The following is a 24,680-nucleotide window of genomic DNA, read 5'->3' on the forward strand; positions in this document are numbered from 1 at the left end:
TCCTCCCTTCAATCACCGCTTGCAGAGGCAATAAAGTCATTGTTGCTTCACATTCATGCATTCTTTATTCATTCATCACACAAATAGGGGGATGACTACCAAGGTAGCCCAGGAGGGGTGGTGGAGGAGGGAAGGAAAATGCCACACAGCACTTTAAAAGTTTACAACTTTAAAATTTATAGAATGCCAACCTTCTTTTTTTGGGGCAATCCTCTGTGGTGGAGTGGCTGGTTGGCCGGTGGCCCCCCCCCCCACCACGTTCTTGGGCGTCTGGGTGTGGAGGCTATGGAACTTGGGGAGGAGGGCAGTTGGTTACACACGGGCTGTAGTGGCAGTCTGTGCTCCAGCTGCCTTTGCTGCAGCTCAACCATACACTGGAGCATACTGGTTTGATCCTCCAGCAGCCTCAGCATTGAATCCTGCCTCCTCTCATCACACTGCCGCCACATTTGAGCTTCAGCCCGTCTTCAGCCCGCCACCTCTCCTCCCGATCATTTTGTGCTTTCCTGCACTCTGACATTATTTGGCTCCACACATTTGTCCGTGCTCTGTCAGTGTGGGAGGACAGCATGAGCTCAGAGAACATTTCATCACGAGTGTTTTTTTTTGTTCTTTCTAATCTTCACTAGCTTCTGGGAAGGAGAAGCTCCTGTGATCATTGAAACGCATGCAGCTGGTGGAGAAAAAAAAAGGGACAGCGGTATTTAAAAAGACACATTTTATAAAACAGTGGCTACAGTCTTTCAGGGTAAACCTTGCTGTTAACATTACATACATAGCACATGTGCTTTCGTTACAAGGTCGCATTTTGCCTCCCCCCACCGTGTGGCTACCCCCTCAACCCTCCCCCCTCCCCGTGGCTAACAGTGGGGAACATTTCTGTTCAGCCGCAGGCAAACAGCCCAGCAGGAACGGGCTCCTCTGAGTGTCCCCTGAAGAAAAGCACCCTATTTCAACCAGGTGACCATGAATGATATCTCACTCTCCTGAGGATAACACAGAGAGATAAAGAACGGATGTTGTTTGAACGCCAGCAAACATACACTGCAATGCTTTGTTGTACAATGATTCCCGAGTATGTGTTACTGGCCTGGAGTGGTAAAGTGTCCTACCATGAAGGACACAATAATGCTGCCCTCCCCAGAAACCTTTTGCAAAGGCTTTGGGAGTACATCCAGGAGAGCCGCGAATGCCAGGGCAAATTAATCCTTTCACATGCTTGGTTTTAAACCATGTATAGTATTTTAAAAGGTACACTCACTGGAGGTCCCTTCTCCGCCTGGCGGGTCCAGGAGGCAGCCTTGGGTGGGTTCGGTGGGTACTGGCTCCAGGTCCAGGGTGAGAAACTGGCTGTCGGGAAAACTGGTTTCTCCGCTTTCTTGCTGTGAGCTATCTACAACCTCATCATCATCATCTTCTTCATCCCCAAAACCTGCTTCCATGTTGCCTCCATCTCCATTGAAGGAGTCAAACAACATGGCTGGGGTGCAGCTCATCATAGAAGCTGCATGTTCGGGGCTCTGACCCGGAGCGGCCGTTCACCCCTCTGGTTTTCTGGTAGGCTTGCCTCAGCTCCTTAAGTTTCACGCGGCACTGCTTCGGATCCCTGTTATGGCCTCTGTCCTTCATGCCCTGGGAGATTTTGACAAAGGTTTTGGCATTTCGAAAACTGGAACGGAGTTCTGATAGCGCGGATTCCTCTCCCTATACAGCGATCAGATCCCGTACCTCCCGTTCAGTCCATGCTGGAGCTCTTTTGCGATTCTGGGACTCCATCATGGTCACCTCTGCTGATGAGTTCTGCATGGTCACCAGCAGCTTGCCACACTGGCCAAACAGGAAATGAGATTCAAAAGTTCGCAGTTCTTTTCCTGTCTACCTGGCCAGTGCATCTGAGTTGAGAGTGCTGTCCAGTGCGGTCACAATGGAGCACTCTGGGATAGCTCCCGGAGGCCAATACCGTGAAATTGCGTCCACAGTACCCCAAATTCGACCCGGCAAGGCCGATTTAAGCGCTAATCCACTTGTCAGGGGTGGAGTACGGAAATCAATTTTAAGAGCCCTTTAAGTCAAAATAAAGGGCTTCATCATGTGGATGGGTGCAGGTTTACATCCATTTAACGCTGCTAAATTAGACCTAAAGTCCTAGTGTAGACCAGGGCTTAGGCATCCTAAGGAGTTTAATGGGAAGGAACTTTTCACTTTCTAGATCACTTGTAAACTGCAGCCCAGTTCAGTAGTGACTGAAATTTAGTGCTTGCTGGCAGTTGTAAAATGATTTTGTGGGAGCAATTCCATTCCTAGAGGATAGTTGCTTTGTTTTGTTTTTAATAAAAATACCTTCCTATTGGCTCCTGATGACCACTTTAAGGGAAATAAGTGATTGAGCATGCATGGAGACAGAACTACTCCCTCACTCCTAGTGGTGGTCCTTCCACTTCAGGGTTTAGATAGCACTGCAGCTGGGTAAAAGTTTTTTGATTCATAGATTTGTTTTTGGAAATAAGCATTTTTTTCGTGCTCTAAAATTATGTGCAATTTTGGGTCTAAATTTGGGAAAAATGTAAAAATGTGAGAACTATGTGTTTTGACTTTTCTTTTCAAAATGGTGTTTGAAATTCTAATATGGCCAATTTTTAAGATAAAATATTCCCAAAAAGGGTAAAAAAAACCCCACTTGAAAACAGCCAAATCGAAATGAAAAAAATAAAAAACATTTAATTTTGAGTTGACTGAAACAAGTTGATTAACTTGGAACAAATTGAAAAAGCAAAACACTTGATTTTGAATTGACCTGAAACATTTTGGTTGATTGGAACCCAAATTTTATGTGTCAGAGGTATCCATGTAGTACCTTTCTTGAGAACTAAAATTCACATAAGTTAGGGCTTTTTAAATACTAATCAATGAGGAGAAAATTATTTAAGACTGTGTCTGCTGGGGATTTTTTTGTTGCATTTTAATCAGTTTGCTTCCAGGACTTTCGCTTGATAATCAAAGTGAAATGCATTGTAGCACGGTGATGGACTGTTAATAGAGGCAGCAATGTGCTACTATGGTTGCAGTGTCATACAGCATTCTAACAGGTGGCTGTTCCAAATAGTAATCTCACTTTTTGATGTCCTAAGACTCAGAACTTTGTGCTACTTCATTGCTATGAATTCAGAGGTTTCAGGAAATTAAATAATTTTTATTCAGTGAATACTTATCCATTAGCCAGCTACAGATGTCCCTTTCTGTGGTTAAACTACAGTAATGTTCCTAATTTCTTCAGGCAACGCGCCCAGACATGATCAGAATTTTGTCAGCAGCCCTTCATGTAGTACTACGCAGAGATATGTCACTCAACCGAAGGCTTTATGCATGGCTTCTAGGTAAGTTTGTACTGAATTTGATAATTATCTGTTTAATGGCAGAGAAAGGAATTTTGTAAAAATAATACTGGTAATGGTGAAATCTTATGTATGTGACTTGATAAATAGAAATCAGTGTTTATTATGTTCATGCTATAGTTATGAGTACAACACAGTTGCCACCAATGTATTAGACAATACAAAGAAAGTTGTGTGTACCAGATTTTGATTTTATCAAAAGTGACTTATAAGAAAACTGTTACCTTTTCGTCAGCACAGCCATGTGAAAAAGCCCATGATAACAATATTCCTTGCTATATATAAATTATTTATATATTTTCTTACAGTGTAGGACCCATAGACCCTAATCAGCAATGGGGCCCATTGTGCCGGAGCTGTACATGTTAAAACACAGTCCCTGCCCCAGAGAGCTAACAGTCTAAATTAAGACAAGACATGAGTCAGTGTAACTTACATTTGAAGTAGGAAGGGGTAAGGAGAATGAAGGGAACAATGATACATTGAAATATATTTGAAAGTAAAATTTTATATTAACTCCCTGATTCCACAAACACTGATATATGTGCTTAACTTTAGGTATGTAAATGTATACAGTATTGTGGCCTAAATTAGCATTTCTTAACCTATTTTGGGCGTCTGCCATGTCACTAAAAATGTCTCCACTGGTGAAAATAGTGGATGCTTAGCATCACATTATATAATAGTTTTCATCTTGATATAATGCCAGTTGGTCAGAAAAAGAATTAATGAAGAGCTATAGAAATTGTCTGTTCTAATCAGTTTAAAAAATCTTTGAATATCAAACAAATATCTACTCATGATAGAAATTGGTTTATCTTCTTTTTTTTTAAATACTGCTGATGAAACTCATGTCATGTTCTGCCAAATGGGTTCATTCGGAAGGAGGATCAAAAATTCCAACTTCAATTAAACACTTTATTTCCTACCTATTTCACAGTTCAAAGCCTCTTTTTATGAGCTGCTACTTGTCTTTTTCAGGAAGACAGGGAGACACATTTATATAGGTAGATCATTTCTCTAATTTTTCCAAATAAAAGGAAATTGCATTTAATAAATTAAAAAACAAAAACAAATTAAGGTTGAATCTAAGTAACTAACTTTTTTTCTATAAAACAGAACTTGAAACTTCTACAAAGAATGTTGAGAACAACATTTGATGCATCTTTCTGTAACTCATGGTGTAACTTCACACTGTTTTCTTAAAATTATGGACAGCAGATTCCACAGCTATTCCATCTGTGCAATTTCCACTGATGTCAGTGTGATTTCAGTAAATGGAGTGGCTGCATAGATCAGCATGTACAAGTGTTGCAGCATTAGCACACAAATAGGCATGTCCTATATTCTGTACAATTATATAATCTCTGTTTTCCATTTAATTGATCTGTATAGTTTTTATTAATATAATAATTTTTTCTTTGAGTTAATCAGTGTTGTGTTGCTGTATTTTATTAATGAAGATTCTACTGTAAATATAAAACCACTTCTTTTAACTAAGTGGTGAGGATCTTTTAGATCTACGTTTTCATAATATAGTACTTGCGTATCTATTTTTAGCTATTCCTCATTATTCTTATATCTTAATGCACAGTTTTATGAAAATTAAATAGAAACAAAAATCTTACTAAACCTTTTTAAATCCAAGTCAGTTCTCCACAGATGTCCTTAATACTAAAGTTTATTTTCAGTTGAAACTAAATGACATGCATCCTCTCTACTTTTTCTTCTGTTTTCATCATTCTTGAGCAGAAAATGTGAAAACCACTTCTGAAGAAATGTTGATGTTTTCAGCAGCTTGCTTTTTTTTTTTAAAAAAGCTTATCAGGAAAATGTTGAATTTCTGTAAGAAAAGATTAAATTTTCAGAGAGGAAACTAGATATTTCTTTCACATAATTTTTCAATGATCAAGATGGTTTCCTTAGCATATGAATCTTTTTATAAATGATTTAATAGTTAACTTTGATATTCCTTTTACATGTATAAATAATTTAGAATAACAACATTAGGACAATAGCTTCATTGGCTTTGGTCTCTGTGGTCCTCTAATGTTTAAAATCTGCTACAGCGTTCAATAGCGTTAACTACGGTTCTTTGTAATTGTTGTTTCTGTTGCTACAGTACATTGACTTTGAAGACGCATACTGTAGAACATACTGTATTTTTTGATGTCTACATTTTTCTTGTCAAAAGTAATGTAACTATCTAGCAGTGTGTTCAATGAAAACTAAAACTCCAGAGTGTAGTTCACTCTGCAGTCAGCTTAATACTTTGTTCCATTTAATTAGATTCTTTTATTAAACTATTTAAAATGGTCTTTCTCTTGCCGACATTACTTGGACTACAAATTGGTAAGTTATCAGTGCCAGTGTGTTGATCCAGTGTTTAAAAAATTGAAGAAGAAAACATAAAAAGGTAAATATTAATTTGTCATGTCTTTTGTTTGCTTGAAGGTTTTGATAATAATGGTGCTATCGTAGGACCTAGAAGCACAAGACATAGCAATCCTGAGGAACATGCCACTTACTATTTCAATACCTTTTCTAAGGAAATGTTGGTCCAGGTATCAATAATATGTTTGTTTTTTTTACATGGCATTTACTCATTATGAAACTATTCTTTTCATCAATATAAATCCTTATAAACAAACCTATTATAAAAATATTCTTTCAGTTAAGAATTGTCTTGATAAAAATTGGTGTTTCCTCATCCACTAATTGGCCATGTCAATATATTCATGTAATTTGTATCTTTTTATGAGGAAATTTTAGAAGCGCTGCCTTTTTATAGTATGTCCTTGTCTGTAAAAGAAATAATTCTTCTAGAACTCTTAGATTTGAATGAAAAGCTTAGTGTGAAACATTGATTGGCTAGCACTCTCCTCTTTAAAACAATAATATTATATGGAAGTATTTTAATCCCATCTCTCCTCTATTGCTTCCTCTCTGTTAGACAGAGTAGCATTTATGGAAGGTATTGATTGACAGCGAAGCAGACTGAAATCTACTTATCCACAGAACAGATTTGGAGAGGCTCCCTTCTCACTTGTATAGATGACAAAAATGTCCCTCCCTGTCTCAGCTGTGGGGGAGAGGGAGTTTGGTTAGACTAGCAGGGGGATGACCAGTCCCCACAATGGGAGAAGGGAGAGCGCTTCCTCTGGTGTCTGGTACACGCAGGAATATGCCAGGGAGGGGGAGGCTTTTCTGCTACCTATTGGCTTGCTGACTTGAGGGTAATGATGGAGACAGTTGGCCTCAGAACCTTCCCCCCTCCATTTAAAGCCTTCCTGGGCATCTGGAGGCAGTCTTGCCTCGATAAATGCCTCACCCTCTCTTCAGGTAGTTAAGGTATATGGAGATGTGTTTCAGGGCTGCTGTGGATCAGAGCGACCACCAGTTTGGGGGATCAGGAAGGAATTTTTCAATTGGGCTACATTGGCAAGAGTCCAGTGGGTTTTTTTGCCTTCCTCACAGCATTTTGGAGGCACAGTTAGGTTAAAAGGAGTAAGAAAGAATGGGAACTCTAACATTAGGAGTTAATATAGAAAGGGTTAGGTCATCTCGTCTTGGCTGGTGTCCATTTTGAATAACGGCTAAAAGGGCCAACTCCCAGATGTAATGAGACTTTGGATTTGGCTGGTCTGTTTGCCTGTGAAAAGGGGAGACTGTAAGTCTTCACAGGCTGAGGTCCCCCTAGGAACCCTCTGCCCTCCTTGTGGAGGGGAGGGCGAGATGATTCATAAGTGAGCTGAATCCTAGTGGGAGGCTAAAGAGAGTTGACCTTGAATTATGGTTATATGGAGGAAGCCCTGTAGCCCTGCATGGGGCCCAGTGAAATACCTGTTTGTGAGAGGGAGTGGGTGCATACCACCCCTTGCCCATTGTTAAGGTAATAAAGTTATGGCCTGCAGATTAAATCCATTCCTGTGTCTTTCATTCACCTGGATGTTTGACTGATGCCTTTATCCATTTAATCTTTTCCCTCTCTCATGATGCTAGAAAGGGTGCCAATATTTATACAATCCATTTCCATTTTTTCTTAGCAGTCATGCTCAAGGTAGAGGATACCTGTTTTTTCCAATAAAGGGCAGAGCCCACTTGTATATTCTTTCAAGATCTTTCTTAAAGAGCATGACAAACACTAGCATATCATGTTAAAATTGTCATCAACAGCAACTTACTACCATTGAAAAGCCTTTCAAAATGTTGATTGCCCCTCTCCTCTTCTTTCTTTGCCAGTCTTTTTTCTCTTCTTTTGTATTTTCTTCTGATTTTTGGACTTGCTTGTCCTTTGATGCCATGTCTTGAAAAGTCTGCCTCTCTAAAAGCATGTTCAGGTGTAGAAGATTTTCCAAGATACTGTGTGATGATACTCACCTCTTAGTAAATGGAAGATCAAACCTTTTTTCTGTCTCATTCCTTCTGTCTTCTCTTTTTTAGAAGCTCTAGAAGAAATGCACTAGCGCCTACTCATAGATTGCTGTGCCAGCAGCAGAGAGAAACTAAATAGCTTCTGAGAGTCTAGTTAGTTTTATTCTGCATCTGGTGGCATGGAATAAAGTACTTCAGTATAGGAGTTCATTGTTTTCCCTTCCTTTTGAAGCTTTCGTCGCTACTTGTTCTATACAGTTGAGCTAAAGAAAATAGTCTGACAGCCAAGCTGCATCCTGAATAGGTAGATTATTGTTTTATTTAGCCCTTTATTTATTTTTTTTTACCTTCTCAAGTAGCTACATCATCACTTTATACCCCTTGTTCATTACTCTTAAGAAATTTTGAGTAAGCATCTATTTATGCTACTATACTGTGTGTTCCCCACCTTTCTACAAATATTAGAATATGTTCCACTTCTGTGGAATAGAATGTGATCGACAATAAGGGGAATGCCTAGGTATGGAGAATGAGCTGCAGGGAGGTAAGAAAACAGGGTCTCCTCCACTGTGAGTAATTCCCCTTTTTGCATGTTTTCATAATTGCCTGCTTTCTGAAGCTGTTCTTTTCTTCTTGATTTTCTGATCTGTGTATGCTTTTTATAGGCAATGGTGGGAATCTTACAAGTTAATGGACATGGAGAAGAGAGCACACTGATGCAGGACCTAAAGCCTTTTCGGATTTTTATCAGTTTACTGGACAAACCTGAACTAGGTACTCTCATATATTTCTAACCTTAAATATATTTTTTGTTACATTTTGCTAAAAATTATTAATTCTTTTGGTTGACTAGCATATAAAGCAATGTTCTGGATAACTTCTTAAGTGGAGGATATTAACAAAGTAGTAGGTATGTTCAAGAAATGTGCAGTAAATAGATGGTAGAGTTGGACTATATAGTGTCTTCCAATGTAATCACATACTACTTTCTCACCTCCCCCCAAAAACCTAATTGTTCTACTCCATGCAGTAAATCTGAAGTTAAAGTAATACTGAGAAGTAGTTTAGGCCCCAAAATTGATCTTCCCAAAGTTATTTGAATCTTGAGGGGAATGCTATTTAGATTTTTAATTCTCTAAGAAAAACAAACCATAGCCACCACACTGTTACAGAGAAATGGGAAAAATATCCCAATAACTACTGCTTATGTGATCCCAAGGCCCCTTGCTCATTATCCCAACACACACATGTTTTGAAATATTAAAAATATAATACCACATTTTGTCTAGTACATAAAGAGCTTATCAGTAAGAATTGATTGGCTTATAAAGGATGTAGTCATTTTTAATAAACAAACAAGTAATTAAATTCCTTAATATTTACAAACATTATCCACAGTAAGTGGAAATTAAAAGTGTGGGGATGTGGAGAGATGATACATATGTATGGAATTTTGCCAACATGATCCACATATCTGTTCTCACTTCACTCAGTCTTAACATATGCAGTGTCAGTAACATTTAAAATGCCTGGCTCAGAAATTATGAATGACTGAGAAGTCGTCAAAGTCTAACTGTATTTTTTTATCATATAGTTTGGCTTTTCAGTCACCCATAATTTCTGAGCCAGACAGTTTAAATCTTACTGACACTGTGCACATTAAGATTTAATGAAGTAAGCACAGCTGTGAGGATCATGTTGGCAAATTGGTTTGGCAGATTAAACGAAGACTTTGCTCCTGCAGAAGTCAGTGGTGGTGTTCCCACTAATGGGAGCAAGGTGAGGCCAAGAGAAAGCACAGAAAGCTCTTCTTCTCTGAAGACAGACCACTTTGTGAACTATTGCAACTCATTTCAAAGTCAGATGCTTTTCTTAAACCTCAGGAGTTTGTTGGAATCTAATGTGAGTCTGATGCAAAGACTGTCTTGCACATTTGTAGCCAAAAATGGAGAAGAACCCACTTCAACTGAATCAGAGTAAAGATGCTCAAAATATTTTACTTCTAATTTTTTACCTTACACTGTCAGGTAGATTTTCATCATGAGATGTCAAGGTTTAGCTTTATGAGATAAATTTAACTCACTAGGATTCACACAGATAATTGCCTGCACATCCTATTGAATAGCATATTATTGTATAAAATATGTATAGTTTTAAATTCTACTATGCATAAGAATGCACAAAATATAAGTGGGATTCTGTTCAGCTTTGTAAGTTATCTGAGTAAAAGTGATTTTGTGGCTTTAGTAAATGAAACTGTAGATTCCAATGATTTGGTTAGGGTTCAGATACTGATCATTGGAATGTCCTTAATTTTACAAGGTTGTCATTGCAGCTATTTCTCATGGTCATTTTAGGACCTGTAATCTTAGAGGATGTATTGATTGAAGTATTTAGAACATTATATACACAATGCAAAGCTGAGCTGGATCTTCAGATGGAACTTTCCTTCAGCAAAGATCACACACAACTAAGCAGGTAGAGTACAAGGAAAAGAATATAACATATGCTTCCTCTTTAACAGAAAATAGTATAAATTTTAAATATAAACATTAATAAATAGTAGAACTTGTTTATTGCTGAATGCATGCTAAATACGCAGCAATATCTTGAAGCCTGCTCCTCTGAAAGGGAAAGGCAAAGCTCTCATTGATCTCAATTGAAGATTTTCCTTGGGACATGATGGAATGGACATCTATAGTTTTATTTTATTTAATGACATTTACTGTGCTAAAAAGGTACCAATATCAGTCACTTTATTTTGCAATTGTTTACTGTAAATGTACATTTACTGGTGTGAAGGCAAAACTCCATGTGAATGCTGTGTGTCATGGACGGGCAGGAAGAGAGTTCTAAGAGCTCTCCCTTTCCCATGTTTGGCACTCATGAGAAAAAGCAGTGAGGGGTGAGAGGCTGGCAGGTGAAGTTATGTGAGGTGTCAGCAGAGAGAAGAAGATGGTATGAGTGGGGAAAGTGACCCACTCCTCCACCACTACAGATATGGCTGAAACTAGGGAGCAGCAGGTGGGCTTCCCTTAAGTCACTTGTCTTCAGAAACATGAAGAGAAGCTGCATCAATGAAGCAACAGAAATTGGGAGGCTGCACAGGCAGAGAGCCTCTGATCTGCTCTTGCACACAAAGAGAGGCAACAAAAGAGGTCTAGTACAGATCTCTCTGGATTTTGGGGGTGGCAAAGAAAGAGAAGCCATTAGGGAGGAGAAAAAGGGAGAGCAAAATGAAGGGAGTAGAGAGACCAGGAGAGTGGAGTCAGAGAGAGAGGCAGCTGAGACAAAGAGGGAAACAGAATGTTGGAGGAGGACAGGGAAGGGGGAGAAAAATAAAATAAAGAAAAATAAGAATGAAAATTGGAAACCAGATCCAGTAAAAATATATAGAAAAGGGAAAACAGATCTGAGACAGAGTGGGATGAGCAAGAAATATGGCAACCATGCAAGGACATGATGTAAAAAGCAATAGTGCATGCCCAGCTGAAGAGCTGCCATTAAAGGAGAGGGAGGGAACCAGTGTGTTAATATCAGCATTGCAGTGAGTAAATTCAGAATTATACGCCTTTGCATAACACTTAAATCACAGCATAGTAATATATATTAAATTGTACTACTATTTTTTATTTTCTTTTAGCAAATTGAGGGAAAATAAGAAAACCGCAGAGCTGATTAAAACTGCCAATCTTCTCTTTAATTCCTTTGAGCCTTATTATATGTGGGATTACATTGCTCGTTGGTTTGAAGAATGTTGTAGGTAAGTTGTATTTAATAGCTGTAAATGTAAAATTGGAATTGGCTTTACATTTTTTGGTTTGTGTATTGACAGGGAGGTGGACAAGATGTACTAATAATTGTACTCCACCTGCAAAGGCTTGTCTATACTAGAAACTTGTATTGTTTTAACTATATCCGTATAATTAAAGGAATGCAATCCCCCTAGTGTGGATGCAGTTATATCAGTATAAAGGTAGTTTGTTCTGGTATAGCTACTCCTGCATGGGGAGGGGAATAAGTATACCAATATAAGTCACTTTGTACTGATATAACTGTGTCTACACTAGGACTTTCACTGGTATAGCTATTTCAGTAAAAAAAATTCCCACCCTGTAACCAAAGTAGATAAACCAGTAAAACTTCAAAGTATAGACCAGGCCTAATTTCTGAGATTCAGATTATTTTTAGTTCCCTTTCTTGATCTGGGAATAATCAAGGTATTGATATCTTGATTTTAGTAAGAGAAATCTTTGCAGAGCTCTCTTGTCTTCCTGCCACTGCCTCTTCAGCATGGATAGGTAAATTCCTTTGGAAAAAGTGACAAGAAAAGGTTTTGGGTAGATTGTTTCACACTTACTGTCCATGTAATAAAGTTATCCTCCTATAAATTCATTATCTGTAGCATATGATATATTTGACTGGATTAGGTAGAAATGTTCTTTTTTTGTTGTTTTTGGTGTATGTTGTTGGGTCTCTTAGCCTGTGCCCCAAAAGGGTTTTGAAAATGTTTCCCTCTGATCAACAATCTGCGTGGCGAGCAAAAGATGTGCATCGGTGCTTACAATGCTTTGACTCTTTACCCTTCTATTAAATACTGTACAGATCTGGGCTTGAGAAAATACTGTCGTCATATCTGGAGAGATCGTTCCTCACAGGTGTTCCTCTTTTTAGGCTCTGAGTTGTGGTCCTTGTTCAAATTTAAAAAACATTTAGAAAATTAGAAGGTATTTTCACTGGTCCTTCATAGCCTTTCAAGGCAATGCTACCTCCTCAGAATTACGGCAAAAGGAGCCTTGAGAGACTCTCAAGGATAAATATATGAATGTAAGTTACTATTTATACGTGGGTATTAAATTTCATCTGTATGATGATACTCTGCACAGAAAGCTATTTTTCCCACAGTGGGAATTTTAATTAGAAGAAAACTATGGATTTCAGATGGGGACTTTGAGAGCGCTATAGATAAAGGTGCCAGTATGAGGCACAGAATAATAGCAACTTCCTTGAAAGTATGACTTTCCTGAAAACTGAGATGAAATTGGTTACTATTTGGTAATATTTACCTTTGGCAGGGAGGGGGATTTCTTCCATTTTGTTGTGTTTTAAGCAGATTCTGAATTTCTGAATGAAAGAAAACAGGCAACCACCAAGTGAGGGGAAAATGTATGGATTTACCAAAACAATTTCCTGTAGCCCAGCCTTGCTTATGTGTGTCATGGCACACAATGGTGTAGCTGCCCTTCATAAAATATTGAACTTCCTTTGTATTTCAGATAGATAAGGATTGTATGGTCATCTATAAACTGATTCAACTGTTTGTTGAAGAAGGAACAACTGGGCTGCTAGTTTGTTCTTATGCAGCATCCTTGACGTATGCACCTGTGAATTAAGTTGTTACTTAATCATGTCATATGTAAACAAAAACAACAATAACATATTTTAATTTCATAGGAGGACATTGCATGCTAGACTTCAGACTGGGCCTGTAGGTGGTAATGAGTCAGCTGAGCTGCCCCTGACCAATTTCTGCCTACTAGTGGATTTTTTGTTGGATATAGTTTCTTTGGTAAGAATTCCTTTCTTCATTGGTTGTAGGTATATGAGGACACTACTTCTGTACTCTGATTTATAAAGCACTTTTGAAATTTGAATTTTGGATTTTGACACATAAACAAATCAGCCTTTATGTTCTTCTGATGCATGAGCCTGCAAATTCTGTTAGCTTGTTTGTCATCTGATTCTATTTTGAATTTTATCCCATCTTTTCCTTTTCTAAAATTTATACTGTATTAGTTACAAATGTAACCTGTTGCATTGGGGTTTTATATGATAAATAGTTAGATGATGCAATTCATTGGGTGCTAATTGTTCTGAATGTCACAGTAAGATATTTATCTTCTTTTATCTATTGACATTGCTTTATTTGATGAAGACTGCTAGAACTGTTTTTCCTGTATCTGTCTTCCCTCCTCAATTCTTTTGCTTTCTCATTTCAAAGCCTACTAGAAGTATGAGAGTGCTGTGTCAGGTATGGCATTCAGCCTGTTTTTCCTTTAGTTATTAATGATTTGCTACTTTTCACTCTTAAATCTGTATTTTGAGAAAATTAAAATACAAAGGGGATTGGGGGTAATTTTTTAATCCCATCAGTGTTACAAAATTCTTTGTAATCTATTTGTTGTATAAATGAAGGAGATTTAAAATTCTGAAAACTCTGAGCATATCCAATGATTAAACATGCACTGAAAAACAATTCCCTTTTATCCCTCATAAAGTTAATGCATAGAATATCAGACTTGGAGGACTTCTAGATTTTATTTGCCACTTGCATTGTTAAGAAGCTTAGAATAAAATTAACTGTATGTGATAGTTGTACAGTAGAACCTCAGAGTTACGAACATCAGAGTTACACACTGACGGGTCAACTACATACCTCTTTTGGAACCAGAAGTATGCAATCAGGCAGCAGCAGAGACAACAACAACAACAACAACAAAGCAAATACAGTACAGTATTGTGTTAAATGTAAACTACTAAAAAATAAAGGGAAATTTAAAAAAAAAAGATTTGATAAGGTAAGGAAACTTTCTGTGCTTGTTTCTTTTAAAGTAAGATGGTTAAAAGCAGCATTTTTCTTTTGCAGAGTAGAGTTTCAGACTTGTCTTAAGTCAATGATCAGTTGTAAACTTTTGAAAGAACCACGTTTTGTTCAGAGTTATGAACAGCCTCAATTCCCAAGGTGTTTGTAACTCTAAGGTTCTATTGTATAGCTATAGCAAATACATTTTAGGGTGGGGGTTATAAGACACTTTTTCAATTTTATCATCTTTTTGTTAGGAGACCTACATTGAAATACAAACAGAACATCTGCCTCAGTTGTTGCTCAGAATGATTTCTGCATTGACAAGCCATCTTCACACTTTGCACTTGTCTGAACTAACTGATTCCCTCAGGCTCTGCTCAAAGATCCTTAGTAAGGTTCAACCTCCGCTATTGTCTGCAGGTACAGATGGTACTCTGCAGCTTCCAAGTGGACACAACAGCTCCATCAAAGAATGGGAAGATAAAAAGGTAATTTATTAATAGCCTTTGCATCCTTTTGTATTAATTTTGTGTAAAATGTGGGTTTTTCAAAATTCTCAGTGTTAGCCCAACTCTGCTAGTATTGAAGACAGTGGGAAATTTCGCTAGTGATTTCAAGTTAGGTCAATGCTGAGTACTTTCAAAAACCTGACCCATCTTCTTCTGATGAATTTGTTAGTATAATATTGTATGTCTCCTCAAGTTCCTCACCATTTTTCTCAGTCCTGTTTCCACCTTTTTTTAAGTTCAGCTTGTGCTATTTTTAGTTTTACAGTCATTTTTAAGTTTCTTAAAACATGCAAAAGCAGCAAACTGTAGATGGGAAAAATATAAACTGTCTTTTACAAAAAAAATGTATAACAATAAATGTAAACATAATTGAGCCTTGATTAATAAAAACATTGGAACTGCTCAATTAATTGCAGATGAAGGCCCCAATCATTCAAGGATTTATACATACTTTTTAATGTTAAGTATATGCATAAGTCACTTCAAATTCAGGACCTAAGTAAGAATTAGAGACCTCCCTTGAGAAATATTTGGATAAATCTCTAAGCCAATATATAAAAAACTCTAAAGGCTGGATCCAGTGTCCATTGAATTCAGTAGCAAAACTTCCATTGATATCAATAGGCATTGGATCAGGCATCATAGTCATCATTTCCTTTTACCATTTGGAGATAGTTCTAAAGCTCTTAACCAATGCCTTTTTATAAATTTGCATAGATCAGATAAATTAGTTCTTTTGAATTAATTTAATGTTTTATCAAATATGTATATCTCAAAATCATTTAATAAACAAAGAGAAGGAACAAAAAAACCAGCAACTGTTTCTATTTCAAACAAATTTCAGTTTCTAACAGTCGGGGGTGAAAGTAACTGAAGGGACTTACCAGTACGCAGGGCCGGGGTCCTGAGAAAGGTATGTGGGGGGGGGGGGGGCCTCAACCGGAAGGGGTGGGGAGGGGCGGAAGGGGCAGAGCCTTTAAATCCCTGGGCCCTTTAAATTGGCACTGGAGCCCTGGGGCTCCTGGCTGCCACCACTACCCTGGGGCTCCGGCTGCAGTAGCAGTGGCCGGGAGCCCTGTGGCCTTTAAATCACCACCAGAGCCCCATGGTAGCTGGAGCGGCGGTAGTGGCTGGGAGCCCTGGGGCTCTGGTGGCGATATAAAGGGCCGGGGCTCTGGCCGCTGCCGAGAGCCCTGGGCCCTTTTAAATTGCTGGCCTGGGGAAGCTGCCCCCTGCCAGTACGGCTGGCTGTGTACTGGCTCTTGCTGGTACGCCGTACTGGCTTACTTTCACCTGCTAACAGTTTACATTTCTAAAAAATCTTGTAAGTGATCAATTCTTTTGAACCAAAATATACTAAGTCTTACACAACTACAAACTTATATGAAGGAAATCCCACACTTTGATTTTATATATATTACATATTTTGGGTACAGGAGGGAAAGATGCTAGGTACCAAGTTTTATGCTGAGAATCTAAGAATTTATGCTCTGTGTTGAGAGACCATCCCAACTTTTTAACACATTAGATTTTGATTGCTATTTATTATATTGGAATTAAAACTCTTAATTTCGTAAAGAACTTCGAACGACTCATTAATAATTAATGGTGTTTTTTAAAAGTATGCAGTTGGGAAAATTTCTGTTTTGTTTAATAATTCTTTTAATTCCTCATTTTTGGCTCCAAAATTCAGCTGTTTTCTCTTTTTTGAAAGATGCCTTGACAATCTGTAGTATTTTACATTATGTGAAACAAGTTCATCCTGGTTAAATAGTACAAATTAACAACAACAATAACAATAATCGTGAAGCTTTGTACCAACTATACACCTACACAATTGTAGGTCAAAATTCATTACTATCTTTAATGTAATTATTTGAGCATTGGCATCCTATAAAACTATCTCTTGATTGTAGAGAAATTTTACCTCTTCCCACTCTTTCCAGTCCTCTCAAGCCTCTCTCTTGACAACTCCCTTCATCTCCTTCACCCACTTCCATCATTCCACCACCCTTTCATATTGCTTCCTATGACTGGAACAGTTTTCCAGTTAACAGATTGCAAGCTGCCAGCTCCTTTATGTAAGAAAATCCTAAAACCTAAACATTCCAGGAAGTCTGTCGGCTAAAATGACTATGCAGTGTTATTATAGCCGTGTCGGTCCCAGGATACTAGAGAGACAACGTGGGTGAGGTAATATCTTTCAACCCTTGAATGGTCCCTTACAATATGTGCTAACTACTTATGCTAAACTATGTGCTTGATTTTGTATTTAGTTGTGACGCTCTTAGTACCTTTCCCAGACCTGAAGGATAGCTGTGTGTAGCTCAAAAGCTTGTCTTTTTCACCGAAGTTGGTCCAATAAAAGATATTATCTCAACCATCTTGTCTAGCTAAAATGACTGTAAATTTTAGTGCCTTGTCTTCCACTCTCTTTAACATTTGAGGATTTTTTTCAAATGACTTATAATTTTACTATGTTGATCCCTTCTCCCTCAATCCATATTAAAATATAAATTGTTTGTTTAAAATCTTCTTAAAATGCATATATTTCAGTTGATAGACAGTGATATCTCCTGTTATAGTTGACATGCCATGTAAATATACTTCTTTGGGAGTTTTAAAAACTTGGTTTTGACAGGAAAATGTATGGAAGGGATCAACAATAAGAGTATATAAACACATAATTTAAAACTTCGTAATAGAACAGAACTAGGGCTGCCAACCCTCCAGGATTGTCCTGGAGTTCCCAGGAATTAAAGATTAATCTTTAATTAAAGATTATGTCATGTGAGGAAACCTCCAGGAATGTGTCCAGTGAAAATTGGCAACCCTAAGGAGAACTCAAAACTGCCATTCTTTTCAAACTAGGAAATAAGTTAATGATTTCTTATCACTAATTAGTGACATTCATTTTTACTGTTTAATCTATAGTTATCTATACTTTTATCTCAACTAGCTGCCATCAGTTTCACTTGAAAATCCTTATGATGTATTCGAAGATGGTGAAAATCCTCCAAGCAGTCGATCATCAGAAAGTGGATTTACTGAGTTTGTACAGTACCAGGCAGATACAGCTGTTGACATTGACAGAGCATTGAGTGAAGGCCACGAAGCACCTGGTATCGCTATTATAGGTAGCACATCCTCAGAGACTGAGACAGCATCGACTGTGGGATCTGAGGAAACCATTGTACAGCCTCCTTCCATAATTGCACAGGGGTCAGCAACTCGAAGTGGGAAGATGATCCAAAAGACTGCAATGCAGTGCTGCTTGGAGTATGTCCAACAATTTTTAACTAGATTTATCAACCTGTATATAATTCAGAGTAATTCCTTGTCTCAGCCCTTGGCAACAGAGCTTCAAATGGACCTCACTAGAGAGCAAGGACAATCTACAAAATGGGACAGAGAATCACAAGGAGATGCTAAGGGGAAAAAAAGAAATAAAATGCCAAAAGAATACCTTTCTGCCTTTATTGCTGCATGTCAGTTATATCTTGAATGTTCAAGTTTTCCGGTTTACATTGCAGAGGGGAGCCACACATCAGAATTACATCCTGAGAAATCTGATTTTGGTAAGTAACATTTTCTTACTTTCTCCTTTTTTTCCTCGTATATTCAGTTCTTAGTTTAAACTGTTCTTTAGAAAATCTGAAAAGTAGTTGGAGTCTTTCTATATTTACATTGTTGCTTGTTGTTCCTTGTAGGGACATAGATTTTTTTTTTCTTTTATGACTTGGATTACATTTTAGAAACTAAAATATTTTTAATACAGTTACAAGAAAATTGATGTTTTGATGTGATTTTTAATACATGTATGTTTTGAGTAATGAATATGTATTACACGGAAGAACCTTAGAGTGGAACCTAGTTTCTAGATTCTGCTGTCGACGTGTGAAATACATAATACATGGATCCATCAAGGTTCTTTGTTACTAGTGTTCTTCTTGTGCCTTGGAATGTATTTGCACATTGAATAGATATATGGAATAGTGACAAGATTACATCAAACATGCCTTTAACTCTTTTTTAATAGTTTAGATTGTTATCCATATTTATGCCCTTTGAAACAAATGTATAACCGTAAGTTATAAATTTCAGTTCAGTAAAATTTGCACTACCCAAGAGTTTATTTCTAAATTTATTTCTAAATTTATTTTGCTGTTGAAATGTAGTGTTTAAGATTAAGGTTATAAGTGCCAGCTGACAACATTCACAAATTTCACAGGTACAGTTACTGAACTGAAAAATTAGGAGTAAATTTGCATTATAATTAAATGCCCTCTCTCTGACATCTGGGATTTTGTTTATTCATCTTTGAAACTTAAGATTGTTTAAATGTAGCTTTTTGTTTTTGACTTGTGGTAGAGAGCATTGCATGGTGTTGAGAGGGCATTTTATGGGAAAGAAACAGTGCTCTGTAATTAGATATTAGGAAAAACTTTCTAAGGGTAGTTAAGCTCTAGAACAGGCTTTTAACGGAGGTTGTGGCATCCCCATCACTGGAGGTTTTTAAGAGCAGGTCATACAAACACCTGTCCGAGGTAGTCTAGGTTTACTGAGTCCTGCCTTATCACAGGGGGCTGGACTTGATGAGTTCTCAAGTTCTCTTCCAGCCCTACATTTCTGTTTTAGACTCATAGACTTTAAGGCCAGAAAGGACCATCGTCATCATCTAGTCTGAGCTCCTGCACATTGCATGCCACAGAACCTCACCCACCCACTCCTGTAACATACTGAGTTACTGAAATCCTCAAATCATAATTTAAAAACTTCAAATTACAGAGAATCCACCATTACTCTAGTTTAAACCTTTAAGTGACCCGGGACCCATGCTGTGGAGGAAGGCAAAAAACTCCAAGGGTCTCTGTCAATCTGACCTGGGGGAAAATTCCTTCCCGACACCAAGTATAGCAATCAGTTGGACCCTGAGCATGCCGGCAAGACCCACCAGCCAGACACCTGTGAAAGAATTCATTGTAATAACTCAGAGCCCTCCTCATTAATGTTTCGTCTCTGGCCATTGGAGGTACTTGCTACTAGAGGTCACAGATGGCCCACAGGTCATTGTAGGCCATCTCATCATCCCATCCCCTCTATAAATTTATCAGGCTCAGCCTTGAAGCCAGTTAAGTGTTTTGCTCCCCATCACTCCCTTTTGAAGGCTGTTCCAGAACTTCAGTCTGCCTAACCTTGTTGATAGCCAGCTTATATCCATTTGTTCTTGAGATGCTTGGTTTGGTCGCAATCCTTCCCAACAAATTTGTCTCCTTCCTTGGGTCACAGGCTTCAAATAGCTTCTGCAACTTTAACTTAAAGTAGTTCCAGTCCTTCTCCACATTCAGATTCTTGAGGTCTTCACGTCAGTCTACTTCCCTAACTAATTCTCTTAATTTTTTAAAGTTTGCCCTTTTGAAATCAAGGATCCTAGTTACAAACTTATTTGCAGACCTGTTTTTGTTTATCCTTCCTTTTAGTTTAAACTGAATTAGCTCATGATCACTTCATGATAATGAGGGAAGAATGTGAGTAGGTAAATATATATATTTGTGTAAAATCTGGCTTAACGCTCAGTTTCTGAAGAGGTTTTTACTTGAGTCCAATTCACATTATGAACTTTGCATTGAATTGCAGTAAGTTTTTTGTGTAAATTTAGTGGAAATTGACAAAAGAAACCATGGAGTTATTTCTGGAACAAAATTATTAGGTTGCAAGATTTTATATTTCATTATTTCTTTCATGATAATTTCCTGACGGTAGTAATTATGTCAGGAGAACAAATAAAAGCAATGTGCACTCTGGTATAGTATAGAAATATACTCTCTAAAAGGTGTGAAATACATTCAACCCAACTATTTTTGAGCTAAAATTGCAAAGAATATGTTTGCTCTTCTTCCCATCGTATTCAGTTTTTATGTCAAAGGTCAGAATACACTTTTCTCTTAAGAACAGAGATACTGAAACTGATTTAGCGGTGCTAGGATTGACTTGTGAACTTTTACACATTTGTAAAATATAGTGATCTAATGCAGTGTTGTGTTGAAAGCAGGACAATTTGTGTTCACCTCACCTAGACTAGAGGAAAAAATATAGTACATAAGAGCTTATTGTGTTTGTTTATTCTTATCATAAGAAAATGACCTTTGCTGTTCTGTGAGTTATATCTTCTGTTGTCTGTTTTTGGGATTATGTTTGTTTGGCACATTGGCTAAATGTAAAATGCCATGTACATCTTCTGGTGCTATATAAATTAGTATAGTAATATCACATTTATAATTTGTTCGAATGCCTTTTCATTTGTTAAATTTTACATAATTTAAAAGGGAGGTATGACATGGTGCTTCAGTTCTTTTTAGCTACCAACTTTATTAAAAATAAAGAGAATTATTGACACTACAAATCATTTTCTCAGATAAGTATTACGAGAGAGGGTTACAAATATAGACGTTAAAAGAATACTGCAGAGTTGATTTACTATAGGTTGTGAGGCATAGTAGGTATGCAGAATGGAAGAAAAATTAATTGCAGTACAACAATTTCACTTGTAATGGAAAATATTTCCTTTTATTTTCATTTCAGACTGTGAACAAGTACAGCCTCCATTGTGGCTTCAGACTCTTATGAATGCTTGTAGACAAGCAAGTGATTTTAGCATTCAAGGTGTTGCTATTTCTCTGGTAATGGACTTGGTTGGATTGACTCAATCTGTTGCTGTTGTCACTGGAGAAAACCTAAACAGTGTGGAAACTGCACAGCCCCTTAGTCCAAACCAAGGAAGAGTTGCTGTAGTTATCAGGCCTCCTCTTACTCAAGGCAACCTGAGATATATGGTTGAAAAGACAGATTTTTTCAAGGTACAGTAATCATCTTACTGCCCATGCATTTATTTCTTGTGCGTTAGTTTCTTTAGACTGTATTTCCAGCAACAAGAAGACACACTTTCTTTCCAACTCTGTATCAACAGCCTTGCCCTTCTTATACTTTCTTAGGTTATGGAATAAAACTTCCTTACTGGGTTATATGACAAATGCTATTTTCTGTTTTACTGTTCAAATTAAAATATTTAGCTACTACTACTAAAGGTAGTTCCACACAGTGTAGGTATAAACAGCTGATTTGAATTGGTCTTTTGCAAATATAAATGAAAGAAGTGAGTTACTAGACGTGAGAAGATGTTGTGAGAGGTAGCCAAGACATGAAACTGAGAGAAGATGTTCTGGGTAGATAGGGGTTTAACAAAAACAAGAATACTAATGACTAGGGCTGTCACTTAACTGGTGTTAATGTGTCCGATTAAGGCACAGCACAATTAATGCGTTAATTTTTTTTAACTCGCTTTAATCTCAGATCCTCTGGGTGGGAGGGCAGCATGAACTGCTCTGGAGAACCTGTCTGGTCAGGTGCAGTAATGCAGGCCGCCAGCAGAGGGTGGGAAGAGAAGAGGCTAGAGAAAAGACATAGTTCTCATCCTGGATCCAATGGGGGAGTAGAGATCTTGATACTCCCCACCCCCCTCGGGTTACCATATTTTTTTAAAGTAAAAACAGGAGGGCCAGGGCCTCACTGGAGTTGCCCGCCCCCTGCAGGGCTCGCCCCCAAGCCGCCCTCCCCATGCCTCCCAGGGCTGGGGCTGGCGCTGACTCCCCCCCCACCCCCAACTCCGTGCTGCCTGCATCTGGGGCTGAGTCCTGTGCTGCTCACAGCTGGGGCTGGGCCCCCGAGCTCCGCGCCTCCCCCAGCTGAGGCTGATCTTCCCCCCCAACCCCGCGCTCTGTGCCTCCCCCGGCTGAGGCTGATGCCCCTCCCCCCAGCTCTGTGCCACCCAGTGGTCAACTCTGAAGCCAGCACTGCCTGTGAGCTGCAAATTTCTCCACTTTCCTGCTGGCGGGCAGTGCTGCCTTCAGCTGATCCCCAGGCAGCAGCTGCCACTGTCTGCTCTGCCTTGCAGCTGGGATAAGTACCCTGTTTTGGTGAAAAAGTAGGGATGGGTGGGACAGAGCCGAAAAAGGGGACCATTTTGGCCAAAATGGGATGTATCGTCACCCTAGCCAGCCCTGGCCCTATTGTTCACGGCCGACCCTTCCCTCCCGGGACCAGCTCCCCTGCATTGTACCCTATTGCTGCTAGCTGGCTGCCCACTCTGGGGGTACCCCACAGAGAATATGGGCCTGGTGTGCTCAGCCTCCCTGCACCAGCCTCTCCTCCCCTGCAGTGTGATGAGTCCCTGAGGTAAAATCCACCCTCCCTTGCAAACAAGGCCTCACTCAGCCAAAGGGAGCCCACCTAGCTCAGTAAAAGGAGGCGAGCCCAGTACCAGAAACCACTTTTCCAGATGCAGCAGCAAGACACCTTCCTCACCCTCCTACTGCACAAGTTATTGCTTGCTGCTCCCCATTGACACCCCCTGTGCTCCCAGACCCTTGTCCTGCACAAGTCATTGCTTACTTCCCCTCTCCCGTGTCCTCCCGCAACACTGAATGCTTGTTTGTCTGAGTGTTTGGCTGAACAAGAAGTAGGACTGAGTGGACTTGTAGGCTGTAAAGTTTTACATAGTTTTATTGTTAAGTGCAGTTATTCTTTTTTACATAAATATACGTTTGTAAGTTCAACTTTCATGATAAAGAGATTGCAGTACAGTACTTCAGTGAGGTGAATTGAAGTTTCTTTTTTACAGTGTAAATGTTTGTAATAAAAAATAAATATAAAGTGAGCACTGTACACTTTGTATTCTGTGTTGTATTTGAAAATGTAGAAAACATCCAAAAATATTTAAATAAATGGTATTCTATTATTGTTTAACAGTGCAGTTAATCGCGATTAATGTTTTTAATCGGGCAATTAATCATGATTAATTTTTAATTGCTTGACAGCCTTACTTATGACTTATGAAATGTGAACTGTTTTTAAAATTATTTACAAAAGAAACATTTTAATTTTACATTATAATTGCAATATTAGATACAGAATTCTGGAGACAAATTACACTAGCTCCACTCTTGTGATTTAGGAAGTCATCAGAAATGCTCAGCAGAAGAATATTCTGTAGTAGGTAGTTAATTATTGTAGTATTGAAATATTCTACTTTTACAAATGTAAACTATCAAGTACTGCATCCTCAGAGTGAAATTTTGTGGACCTTTATACAGTAGGGTATTGCAGTGTTTTTTGGCTTTTTTGTAGAGATAAAAGCAATGCATAATCACATAATTTCCCCCAATTGTTCATATTTTTCACTGATACTGCATATGTCCCTTTCATTGTGTAAAGCTAGTAATTTTTCAGAAAAATACAAGATATTCATTGACTTAAAATATATTTTCATTTACAAAGCATGTAGCTTCAACTCTGTGGGACCAGTTGGGTGATGGAACTCCTCAACATCATCAGAAGAGTGTGGAGCTCTTTTACCAGTTACATAACCTGGTTCCATCTTCTAGCATTTGTGAGGATGTTATAAGTCAGCAGCTGACTCACAGAGACAAGGTAAATCTTCCCTCCTGTTTGTGTGATTATTAAAAGGTGAATTAAAGGAACCATCAGGAAATGTAGTAATAGAGTGACATGTATGAGTAAGGGACTCGGTAGCTCATAAGACAGTTTGAGCTATTTCATGTATATGTGCACGTATATACACACTGATTTGTAAAGAATTATAACATGTTTATAAAATTGTTAACTCTCACAAATCTTCATCTCACCTTTCCTTTCTGTCCTTCATCTAATTAATTTATGATCCCATCATGGATAGTGTCTGAGTGCTTTATAACCACTAATTCATTTATCCTCACAGTGCCTCTAAGGCAGAGGAAGTGTTAT

The 24,680-nt window shown here is 38.3% G+C and overlaps 1 protein-coding gene across 8 annotated transcripts in view; it reads left to right on the forward strand.

The window, feature by feature from the left end:
- Window positions 1–24,680, forward strand: part of DOP1A (DOP1 leucine zipper like protein A) — an 89,986-nt gene that overhangs the window by 26,663 nt on the left and 38,643 nt on the right. For 3 of the 8 annotated variants that reach the window (XM_073336554.1, XM_073336552.1, XM_073336553.1), the window contains 11 exons: window positions 3,275–3,374; window positions 5,847–5,956; window positions 8,432–8,540; window positions 10,124–10,244; window positions 11,410–11,529; window positions 13,221–13,335; window positions 13,768–13,797; window positions 14,607–14,840; window positions 17,821–18,439; window positions 21,444–21,718; window positions 24,195–24,347. In XM_073336554.1, the coding sequence (XP_073192655.1) occupies window positions 3,275–3,374; window positions 5,847–5,956; window positions 8,432–8,540; window positions 10,124–10,244; window positions 11,410–11,529; window positions 13,221–13,335; window positions 13,768–13,797; window positions 14,607–14,840; window positions 17,821–18,439; window positions 21,444–21,718; window positions 24,195–24,347 (1,986 nt within the window). The other 5 variants (XM_078852133.1, XM_078852134.1, XM_073336555.2 and 2 more) reach the window with 4 other exon arrangements.

Source organism: Lepidochelys kempii, chromosome 3 (genome assembly GCF_965140285.1).
Source record: "Lepidochelys kempii isolate rLepKem1 chromosome 3, rLepKem1.hap1, whole genome shotgun sequence".
Lineage (NCBI taxonomy): Eukaryota > Metazoa > Chordata > Testudines > Cheloniidae > Lepidochelys > Lepidochelys kempii.